Here is a 12495-nt window from a genome sequence, read left to right on the forward strand (position 1 = left end):
AGTAGATTTTAGCAGGGGCCCAAAAAATGTTCAACATTTGCTTAAAATAATTTTCACATGAAAATTCCCATTTAGAGGTTTCCGGTTTATGGTCACTGATTCCAAGTTAATAAGGAGGAGGGCATTTGAATAAAACGTAACATAATGCTTCATAAAGTAAAGCTGCTAATCTCATTTAGGTTGTTTCATTTCCAGCTCCACGATTCTCCGTTGCCAGTCAGTAGCCTTGTTGAAGGCTACGTGTCCCCTGGCTCTTTGGGATATTTTTGTTGTCAGAAATTTGTATTAATAGCACTGATGCTAAGAGCCCACTAACACTCCAATAATGGAAAGTACACATGAAATAAAGCAGATTTAAAAACCATCAAGACAATGCATTTTTCTCATTTATTCAAATCTTCTGCAGGAAGTAAACACTGAAAGATTTAAAAAAACTTCACACTGCAGTATGTACAGTTTTGTGACATCACATGAGGAAATTAATTTCTAATAAAAATGAGACCAGTTAGATAAATTACTGAAGACACATCACAATAAAATTGGTTGCGGTAAAATCCCGAAGTCTTATGTATGGCAATGAAAATCAATATTCCTTTGTTTCACAGGGATGGAACAGTCCTGGTACAGTATTTCTGTTATGCAAAATGGAGTCCTGAACTTACATGACTGGTTATAGTTGTATGAGTACTTCATGTTTTAAAAGTAGTTTTGCGTTTCTGTTTTTCTTTTTTTCCCCAGACCCTTTTGATTTGAAGCACATTCTTTCACAAAGCTAAAATACCACAGCAGAAGTCATGTCCAGAAGTGGAATACTGTTGCATTTTGAACTGACCTGACTTGTTAAGACATTTTTTTTTTGCCAACGCACAGATGCATAGGGTCCCCCATGCACTTTTCATGCAGCAGGTAATCACAACTTTAAATAAAAGTATTTTTCTATACATTCTTCCAGACTTGCAACTGTATACATACATGCAAAAGTTTTTAAACCTATGTGATCATATTTACACTTATACATGGAATATACATAACAAAAAAGATTAAAAGGTTGGGTTTTTTTTTTCCTTTGCATTAGAACAATACAAAATATGTATTTTTCATTAAGGAAACCACTATTTACATCACCTTTTAAAAACCAATTTCAACATATTATAGGTGTAACAAGTCAATATATTTACATTATATATAAATATATATAATATATACTTACCAGTTTACTCCTCTGCAAGATGTGGCAGAGAACAAACTGGTAATATCATGTCACTGACGTCAATGAGAGCTGTAATACTTTCACCAACATTTAACAGGGAAAATTTAAACCATTCATTTCTTTCTTTTAAAAACATTTGTAAATTAAAAATTTAAAAACATTAGTAAGAGAAATGGCTAAGAAAAGTGAAAGTTATGGCTGAACTCCCTTTTGATCTTGTAATGTTTATAAACCTCTCAAACTGAGCCGCTCAGTTATGCCGTATCAGTAGAGAAGCCCTCCAGCAAAACACCTCTGATTCTGTGGTCATATGTTACCCCCCATCATTTCCTCAAACTTTGGCAAAGGAGACACTAGAAATCTGGTTATCTTAGTCCCATACACTTCCCTCTGGAAAGAAAAGGCATATCTGCATAGCAATTGCAAGTCCATCCCCAAATCTAGCTAGCTTGAGTGCTATACCACCACAGCAGCTGAAACAGCATGAGCCTGTAGACACCCCTCGAGCATGGCATCGGGCACTTAGCACCCCAACTGCTACTGCAACCATTCCCAGTTAAGTGAACCTCCACTGCTTCATGAGGCGGAGGCAGCTTTCCCCCCAGCAGTCTCACCCAGCTACAACTGGGATGTCTTCTCCCCTCCCTTCCTTCTCCTTAGATGGCGAGATCCCACAACAGCACCCATCAATCTTGCACTTCTTTGCCTACACAGCTACTGTTGCTAATATCTGACAAGGCCCCATTTTTCTTCAAGTCTATAGTCTAAATGCCTATCTGACACTTCTGCCTTCTGAGTTTGCAAAGCTATCTTTTGAAGCTTCCACTCCCACAGACTGGGGAATCATACTGGGGACAGCTGAAATGCATATCCTAGCAGCAAATGTCTACTGAACCAAGGAGACAGGAGTTGCCAAAAATACTAAGCATCACTCAACAGATGACCTTGGTCTGTCATTCATCTACAGAGATGGGTGGAAATTGAGGATCTTTGAGTTGCTTGGGAAAACATGGCCAGCCCTACCGGTCCATCTGCTGGTGCAACAAAACCCCCTTTTTCTGATGGAGAAGTCCTCAAGGAAAATAATTGTGGCTCCTTTTCAATCACCCATATTACAAGATAAAAAATGATTAAAGAGCCTTTGGTCCTAAGGTTTAAAGGCTGTAAATGTAGATGGGGTAGAAGAACTCTCTTCCTTAGGGAGGGGTAACAGTGTTACTGGAGAATTTCATATAGAAGACTGTTGTCCTCTTAGCAGCTGACTGAAGAGCGTTCAGTTGGCATGTTCTACTCTCTCTCTCAACGGCCTCATCATTACCTTACATGCTGCTTGAGATTGCAGTGTCTACAAGAGGTAAGATTCTTCTATGAACAGCATGTCCTAAACTTAAAATTCTTGCGTATTATAGTTTACTGACGTCTGTGAGAATGGTAATACCTTTCATTAACATCACCTAAAAAGAAAGCTAAATCATTAACCGGTCAAACTGTTAACATTTTAACTTAAATGTTTTATAAAACTTTAAAAACTAAATGTTCAAAAGTATATATTATAACAATAGACTACCATAGAATAAATACATAGGTAAGCACACTCCTAGACTCCGATATTACTTTATGTTAGGGTTAGACTCTCCTCCTTACTTTTCATCTCAACTTAGTTTTGATGAGGCTTTTCTAACCAGATTTTTTTCACATCTAATCAAGCTGCTTTCTTCTGTGGAGCCCTTCAAGTAAATTATAGCCCTGTATTTACTCTGGGGACCATCTATTATTCTATATGGTACATATTTCCTAGCTATATACATGTTGTTTCAAGAAAAATAATCAATTAAGACTTTAAGAGACATTTAATGGATGGAACAAATACCATCTTTTTAATATTTCTGCTGGGTTGACTCATATAAAAAGAATTCAGTTCACTGTCAATCCAAAATATACTTTATCTTGTTAATGATTATTCTATCTGAATTGTCACTGGGCCACTTATAAACGCAGTATTAAAGACAAACAAAATTTTATTTTTATATTATACTTCAGACAATGACATTCAAAATGATGCTAGATTTGTGTGAAGGTTTTAAAATATAAATCTTCTTTGTACAGCCCATTAATATATTATGCTTCACCCAAATAACATAAAAATATATCTTTAAATTGCTCTATTATTTCTCATATAAACCAGGGGGAATGTTTTATATCAGATATTGACAAATATTTGTGTTCCCTAAAAGAAGCTATCCCCTGGAGGGGCAAAACAGAATAGTGGTGCACTTTCCAGCTGGCAGGCAGGAGAAATCCCTTTCAGTAGAGACAGCACTGGGAAGAGGAGAAACTGATCCCAGGCAGGGGATGAGAGAGGACAACAGCTCACTCAGCAGTCTGGGAAAAGGATCTCTGAAACCAAACCAGAAAGAAAAAGAGCAAAATGCCCCATCATTCACCCCTGCTATGCAAACATGAGATGGACAGAAACAGTAGTTTTGTCATGTCATTGTCTCTCAATGGTAAAAACAGTCAAAAATAAAACAGAGTGTAGCTTTCATTATCTGTGCAAGCCAACTACTTAACTGCCTGCTGATAGCATGGGGGATTATCAGTGAAATTAGAAGCTACAGAGAACACGTTTCTTTTCCAGGGGAGTAAAAAGTTCAGCAGAACTTATGGTTGCCAATAATGCATGTAATTTAGAGGAACTGGATTTTGTCCTCCTCCTCCCCCGTGAGAAATAAAGGCTGCAAATGGAGTTAACACTTGACAGCATTAACAGGAAAGCAGAGCCACACGGCTCTTCCCTTGCCAGCAATTCTTTTAAGGTGTCTCAGCTCTGACCGCAATTTTCAGTTACTCCCATCTCAGGCTAATATTGCCAGATGTTACAAATCACAGCACAGGTGGGGATTGAGGAAAAGGGCAGAGGAGGATTTCTCAGACGTGTCCCACTATCCATTACAGAACATGACAAAACCACAATTTTATCCTCAGTGCAACCAGAAAAATTATTTGAAAATCAGGTTTTCTGCAGTGACGGGGTAGTGCATTAAACCATGCATCAGCTGTTCAGAGAGTAATAAATATTGGCAGAATATGGATTCTTTTCCCTGGTTGTAGGAAGAGGCCAACACATTTTTCATTAAAATCCTATTCCATCTTTGAGTGGAAGGCTGAAGTGCTGCTTTAGCACAGTTAGTAGTGCTCAGCAGGGGAAGCAGGATGGTGCTAAACAGACATTTCACTTCACAAACTTCCCACCATTTCTCTCACTAAGTATTTGCAACTAAGCTTTCTTAACTGTACTACACCAAGTGGCATGTTGGCTTTCCCCTTTTAACCAGGAAACTGACAGGAATGTGTCGACAAAAGGACTCATGCAGTACTTGCATGGCCTGTGAAAATCTGCCTTTTGTATAAAAAACTAGAAAAGTCCCTTAATCGTAACTAGTTAACTCATAACTACGGCTAAAAATTTGGAGGATGGCATTTATCAAGAGCAGGGCAAGGAAGAAAAATAGATTTTACACCACTATTCTGGCAGGACCACAAACAAGATTTAAAAATAACAATAAAAATTTTGGGAGCACTAAAAAAAAACATTTCAGTGCATTTTGTTTATTAACACTGACACAGGGTTTCCAATATGATGAGCTAATACCTTGGACAGACTGCTCCTTTTCTTAAAAGTTATTCTTAAAATTTCACAAAGCATATTAAAATTAAAAAAAAAAAAAAAAAGTACACTATCTCTATGCTCAGGCTTCCAAAAAATAAGGATTATTTTACAGAGAGGGAGGAAACGCAGCATTACCACTGCCTAGGCTGTATGCTTACGCTTTATGTTATGCCAAAAACTTGCAGATCCAAATAAGACTCTGATCAAAAAGTACTCATAACTTAATCTGATACATACAGAAATGTCTTGTACAAATTACAACCTTTCTAGTTTCCTTGTGACAATCTACGGTAAAGCAAATTTTATCTACATGTATTTTAAATAACATCACCAGAAAAATAAAAAGTTTATCAAATTAAAATATGTTTCAATTAGACCATGCTTTTCTAAAATCATGCTCAATTTATACAGTAGTCAAGTTCGTACTCTTTTTTCTTTTTTTTTTTTTTTTTTTTTTAAACAAAGATTCAAAACCACCGATTGTAAACTCACTGAGGAGGCTGTAGTTTATTCTGGCTCTTTTTTGATTGTTCGCACTTTTTCCAGAAGTCCATGCACTTCTCCATTCACAGCATGCTGATGAGTGGTCTTACTCCCTATATGGCTGTTGTAAGGGCTTCTTAAGTTAGTAAAAGGAGTTTTAAGCTCTGCATCAGATATCAACTCCTCTTTGATGGTAACATGAGTTGAGCTATCAGTAAATGAAGGTCCATTCCAAATTTCTTTGTCATGTGCTTCTTGGCTACTAACAGAGTTACCACCTTTCTGTAACATATAGTACAATATTGGATTGGTTTTGGTCAGTCTTGGAGAGTCTTTTTCATAATCATTCTTGTCCATACCTGTGATTACCCATCTGATGGGCCCTTTTTCACTGGGCATGGGACACATGCTAAACTGGTCAGACTCGAGTCTAGATACTGCACTCCCCAAATGTTCAGGGAAGGGAGAACCGGCAGGACTTTTTACTGTTACAGGATACTGAAATGTTCTATGATCTACACAATTGTTCTGTTGCACAGGGCTTCCCATTAATGCATTTACTGATGAAATGCTGAATTCAGGTTTATTAATTGTTGCACTGGTTTTGTTTCCTTTTTTCTTGCCCTCAGCTAGTATGTGATTCCTATGTTGTGACAGGTCTCTCTCACAGTTTTCTGAGAGAAGCAGCTGTTTCAACACATTAAAGCCTTTACTATCTCTAGACCAACTCCTATTTTCACTTTCATTATTTGAACTGTGACTTACAGTGTATTTAAATTCAGCATCACTTCTGCTGAATTTCAGTTCTTGCTGGTTAAGCAAAGGCCCATACAGTGCCTCGGTAGGTGAAGCATGATTGTTTGCAGCATCAGACATATTACTTTTCATCTTTTTTAATGGGCTTTCCAAAGGCTCAGCATGAAGCTTCCTCTTCTTCGGTACTGTGCAAAGACTCTTTGATTCAAGGTGTGTCAACTCATTGTTTCGGTGACTTCTGTCCAGCTCATCTGCAGGATAACTGTCTTGATTCTGCCTCAGCAACCTACTTAGTAGGCCGTTTTTGGAAAAAGAGAAATCTTGAGGTGAAATCGGCTCAGATTTCAACTCCTTGGATGCTGGAGAAGTAGCTGCATTTCTCTGCAGTGAATGTACAAATCCTTGAAATGCGTTATCCTTGCCATCTCTTACTTGTTGTGCATTCGAATTATAAGGAATATTTGATTCTTCAGATGGTTCAGTTTTTATTTTCACTGTCAGTATTTGCTCGTTCAAAGCCTTATCTGTCTGTTCTTGAGAACTTTCATCTCTTAAAAGCATCCTCTCTTTCTTTTCACTTTTACCTTTACTGGGAGTTCCCAGAAGCAGCTGAAGGACAGTGCGCCTTTCAAGGAGATTTTCTATTTCCGAACCCGGAATTCCTTGTTCAGCAGGTGCAGGCTGACAACTGAATATTTTGTTATTTTCTTCATGCGTACCCAATTTATTTGTAAGCAGAGGGCTGTTCAATCTGTCAATCAAGCCAACAGGTTTATCTGTGTTTCCTGCTAGCAGGTGTTTGCTAGCTCTTTGTTCTTCACTTGACATGGAAGTCTGCATGCCACACTGAGCAAGGTTCTGCAACAGTTTGCTGGCACTGAATGCCGAAGAGTTCTGGGGACTATCATTCCTGCTCAGCTTAGTTCCTTGAATTTCTTTGCTTTTGGAAAGGTCTATCAAATGTTTAGATGCGGGATTCACCAGTCTCTCTGGCTGGATGCTGCAGGCATACGGTGGTGAGCTACGCTTGATGGCTAATGATTGGTGTGAGAGATTTATAGGAGAATCTGCTTTTGTAGAAGCCAGCAAAGGGGGAGTGCTTAACGGAGTCATTCGACTTGCACTGGGACTGTCAGTAATTGGAGTCCTTTTACCAGTCTGTACAGTGAATTTTGCCACATCAGCCGCACTGTGTGGTCCCTGAGGGTCAGTAATCTTGTCTACATTTTCTTCACTCTTATGTCCAAGTAACAGCTGAAGTAGTGTTACTTTCTGATGGGGATTCAGCTTAGAAGCTTTTGGAGTGTCTTTGTCTTCCTTGTTCTCCGGACAGGAAACTTTTGGATCCCAGTTATGAAGCAAGGACTGAGTCAGGTTATCCAGTGATGCAGGTGGACCTGCATCTGGTTTATCTGTCCTCTGTTTAAAAGATAGGTCTATAGGAAGGCAGTTAGAGTGGGAGCTTTCATCATCACTGCTGTCATCCTCTGTAAAACTAGGATTGTTGTCTGAATATTCATCAATAGTTGTTGGTGTGCTGCCGTCTTCAAAATTGCTGGCTCTCTCAATCTGTTCACACCCTTTCATGTGTTTAGTGGTATTCTGGCTTTTCAGCAGATGCAAGAGCAAACTGTTGCTGGGAGAGGTTTTCAGGTTACTTCTTTCCAAAGTACTTTTGTATCCCCCAGTTTTTGGAGATGAATGCATGACTCCCACTGAACTCTGAAATGGTGCCATATTGCTTTTGCTAGATACTGGTTTGGTTGATGATCCTGCTTGACCATTGAGATGGCTTGTCATTCCTTTTGCTAAACCAAACTGGCCAATATCTTTCTGAGTGCTTTCCTGTAATCTGGCCATAGCTGCAAGTCTCTCACTTGCTATTTGATTTGCATTTTGTGCTTTTAAAGCATGTTCCCTGGAGTACTGCTGCAAGTGAGCTTCACTCGAAAGGAGTAAAGCTAGCTGGCTGCATGCTACGCTGGGCTTCGGTGAAGCAGCAGGACTAGATCGTTTCTCTACCATGCTTGCAACAGCTTGCAATCTTGCAGCACATGACAGTGGCTCATTTATCACTTTAGGTCCACTCTGCACCGCATGAGGAGATTCGATAAACCTCTCTTTGGGCAGGTTCTTTGTTATATCAGGCAGGCTGCTGTCCAGCTTCTGATCTTTTGCTTTGCTCTTCTTCAGGAGAGTCTTCAGGTGACTGGATGCAACACCATAGCACCTTAAGTCTTTCTCCACTTGTAAAGAATCGTGGTTAAGGGAATACCCTTGCTCCTTAAGGCTCTGCCTAATCTGCTGTGACAGAGCAACACTCTGCAGCCTAGAGCTGAATGACTGAAGCAAAGAGGCAAGTAATGTGCTATCCTGTTTGCCTTTAGGCACATTTTCAACCATGCCAGCTAACAAAGCTTCCTTTTTTCCATCTAAATCCACGATGGAATCAGACAACCGCCTTCTCTTTGCTGCATTCCAGTCTTCTGAAGACTGCAACAGTCTTGCTTTTTTGAGGTGCAGCATGCCGGATCCCTGATATGTATTTGTGTTAAGAACTGGACCATTACTTTGACAGCTGGGAAATATATTTCCAGAAATCTTAATGTTTTGATCCTCTCCACTATGCCCAGTAGACTTCTTGTCAGTTGCAGTACCTGAGCCTCCTGCTGCTTGATGCATTAGTAATCCCTCTAGGTAAGTTAGAACAACAGAATCCTGGTGCATCTCAGAGCCAAGCTCTTCTCCATGAGTCATGTTCAACAAAAGTTTCCAAAAGGGCTCTGGTTCTATTCACTTCAAAAACTAGTTCTGCTGTAGCTGAATCAAGACGCAGAGTTAAGAAATAATAGGTAGATGTCTATAGTGCTTTCTCACAGACCTTCAGAAACAGTACAAAACGTCATATCCCAAGCAGGCCTCTTCCGGTGTATACTGTTTGATGAGTCAGGTTTCCAATCATATCAATCTGCTGTTATCTAGAATATTTATGAAAGTTGTCCAGGAGGAGCACTCAAAATGTGGTTCCGCAGTAATCAAGTTCCACTAAATATTTGCCACCTTCTTTCTTCAGGAAGCCAGCTTGTTTTTCATCTTTTTCCATCTCCACCAAGCACATAAAATTTCTAAGTGAACAAAGAAAAAAAAAAAAAAGAAATAGAAGATTTAGGATAAGACTTTAAAAAAAAAAAAGAATCCACAAGACAAACAACAAAACACATTGCCTTAGACAGAGATTAAGCATATATAGAGCAATGAATATCCACATTCCAGAAGAAATGAAAAACTAAGCAATGGAAAAAGTCTACAGTAACTAGTTTAAAAAACTTTGTGAGAGAAAATTCTGAGAGGAAATTTTATACAAAAATTAAGTTTAATTATCAAAAGCACAGCTACTATAAGTGTTCATCAATTTTATTTATCCTACAGCTCAAAGAATAACATGAAAGGAAAATCTTAATTCACCCCATAATTTTTGACAAAAATTACGTTGGATTATACTTCACACTTGCATCAATCTTTCTTCTTACTATGTACAAATATCCTATTACACAGGATATGTAGGCTGTCGCCCTAAAAGAGAATTAATGGGAAGAGGCTTGCCTAAAATTAACATTTAGGACAAATCTGTATTCAAATAACAGAACAGGCAGCATCATATATATGAATACATTTTCGTTTGGCATATAAATGATACTGCTGAAAGTAGAAACCAAGTTGTCACTGCTTCCCAGAGCTATCTAGTAATGCAAAATCTAGCATGATAGCACAGCAGGGAGGAAATCTGTTGTTTTTACAACTCCCAGCTACCACAAGTCATTAGAAGAATCATGTGACGGGAGTGGTGAAAAGAGTGCTTATGTTCCTGTTATAACATAAACCCTGGTATTAAAATCCTCCCGTCACCGGAGGAGTTTTAGCTTCACATTCTTTCTGTGTATTAAACATATAATGATCAAAGAAAAAAACAACAGGTCTTCCTTGAAGTCTTGTTATTTTCAATTGTAGTCAATACTTTTTTTTCTTGGATGAGGCAGTATGCTATAAAAAGCTGTTTTAAAAACCACAACAGTGGCATTTATGTTAGATGCATCTCTTCAGTTCTATTACTGGTCAATGATAGCATGAACAGTTAGGTCACCACAGTTCAACACTGAGATCATTGCCCCACATATGCCTACTTCTTCACTCATTCCATTCTAAATTCACAAAGATTCAACATGATCAAAGCTAAGTGTCTTTCCACATTTATAGCTCTGCAATTAACTTTCACAGACTAAAAGTCCACTGAAAACTTGTATTTACAAGTTTTAAAAGTATGTACACAGATGAAATCCTTGACTCCTTAAAATGAATGAATATTTTACGATTGATTTCCAGAGGCCATTTTTTAATTTGAAAACTACAGGCAATTAGAAGTCAGAAAAATAGAAGATCTGAAAGGAGTAAAGAATCAGGAGAACATGTAAGTAGCCATAATGCCAATAGGCTATATAATCCCTTCTGCAAAGAATCCCTTACTAGATTTTAAGTAATTTAGAGACTTTAAAAACTGAGCTATATTAAAAAAACACAACAAACAAAAACCAACCAACCAAACAGAAAAACCAAACCAAAATCCAAATCCACTTAAAACAGCAATATGAAGTTGTAGTGTAAATGTGTATACCCATTTATCTAAATATCAAATGAAAAGATGATAGCTATTGCTGGGGTCTCAGTACTTCTCTCAGAAATACATGTCTACATTAAACATCATTTACATAATTACCTGTAGAAGACACAGTGTTCTTTCAAATATATAACTTAACACAGAAACGTGGATTTATCTAATTAAAAGTTACTCTTCCTACAAAACCTTGTGCATCTCTGGGCTGGATTTTGCAGTGTTTCAACCCAAAACAGGCAGAACAAATCCTGGTTACACCTTATTTGTGATGGAAAACCAAGTAGTAAATTTCAGGGTTTGAAGGCAATCTCATAACTAAGCACTTCCAGCCAGTTTTGAAGCAAGTATGCTTTTCTTCCACTTGAAGAATGGTCATGTTGAAACCGAAGCAGCTTTAGAAATTAATGTTTAGCTGTACACCAAGGCAGCCATTGTTTAAAAACATACAGACTGTATCAAAGAATTTCCCTGGACCCACTGAAATGTTAATAATATTTCTTATTATTAGTCTAGAAATTACCTGAACGGAGGAGACAAAAACGTGAATAAATAAGGCAGAAGAGAAACGAGAAGCCATACATCAATAGATCTCCTATTTCCTAGTAAAGGCTGAAGAAAACTTACCGCAATTAGCCCCTAACATCAGCCTCTAATATCTACGAATCTCTACACCTAAAACCTGTATTTATTGTCAATATTGCAACGAACTAAATTGATAACAATAACATAATTTCTTGACCACGTAACTACTGTATATGCACTCTTTGCTGTTGCTTCAGCTCTCTTCTCCCAGACTTCTGCATCCTAACAAATAAATAAAGCACTTGTTTTGCAGAGGCTATTTTCAGAACCTTCAGGAGCATGCACTGATCACAGCTCATTAAGCCATGTTTACCTAGACAGAACTAAAGCAGCTGCAGGACTTGCAGCACAAATGCTGTAACCTGGGGAGACACTCCCCAAGTGGAGCATACCATGGGAAATCAGTCCTTGTAGCCTTTTGAAAAGTGCCTAAGGAGAAACTGTGCGCCGAATAGGGGAGATAAGAAAATATTAGAATGCACACTGAACTGTTTATGTCCTGAATATTAATTCTACTTTTGCAGTTGTTGGGGGTTTTCCTTTGATTGCAAACTAGATATACTTAGTCACCACAAAGATGTTAAAAGAATGATGATACTAATAAACCTTAATACCCTTTGCTTACCATAAAGTATTACTGCTGCAAAAGATAGCGATGTTTGAGAACACATGAACACATCTAATAGGTTAAACCACAACAACCTCTGAGCCAATGGCTTTTTACTCCTGAAAATATTACTTTTTTTAGAGGATTCTTTTAATTAATGAACACCTCGACTGTAAAACTTAATTGCAGACTCTGAACAAACAGCATCTCCCTAGTTAACCCAACAGATATTCAGCTGCTGCCATTTAAGAAATTAAGATCAGTTCACAATTTAAACTAGTAAAATGACATCCACAAGACATTTTTCCAATATCCCAGACCAAGATTTCTACGTAAATCCCTTTGCTAAATGGAAGAGACGCAGTAAATTAACAACACTAGACTAGTATTATTTGAGCAGGAGGGCTATACAGTCTAATGGAGACAACTCATAAAGCTTGTTATTGTCAGGGTGTCTTCTGTAGTCAAAATTCAAAATCTTATGAAAAAAAAAAACTTACAGAAGCCATTAAGGTTTT

At 38.0% G+C, this 12495-nt stretch overlaps 1 protein-coding gene across 8 annotated transcripts in view; it reads right to left on the reverse strand.

Moving 5' to 3' along the window:
• Window positions 1-368: 368 nt before the first annotated feature.
• The window catches only part of NRIP1 (nuclear receptor interacting protein 1), a 277346-nt gene continuing 265219 nt past the window's right edge, over window positions 369-12495 (reverse strand). For 7 of the 8 annotated variants that reach the window (XM_065676729.1, XM_065676727.1, XM_065676728.1 and 4 more), the window contains one exon: window positions 369-9244. In XM_065676729.1, coding sequence (XP_065532801.1) covers window positions 5388-8876 — 3489 coding nt within the window. In that variant the 5' untranslated portion in view covers window positions 8877-9244 and the 3' untranslated portion in view covers window positions 369-5387. The remainder of the gene's footprint in view (window positions 9245-12495) is intronic. The other variant, XM_065676734.1, reaches the window with a different exon arrangement.

The sequence above is a fragment of the Lathamus discolor genome, chromosome 4 (assembly GCF_037157495.1).
Source record: "Lathamus discolor isolate bLatDis1 chromosome 4, bLatDis1.hap1, whole genome shotgun sequence".
NCBI lineage: Eukaryota > Metazoa > Chordata > Aves > Psittaciformes > Psittacidae > Lathamus > Lathamus discolor.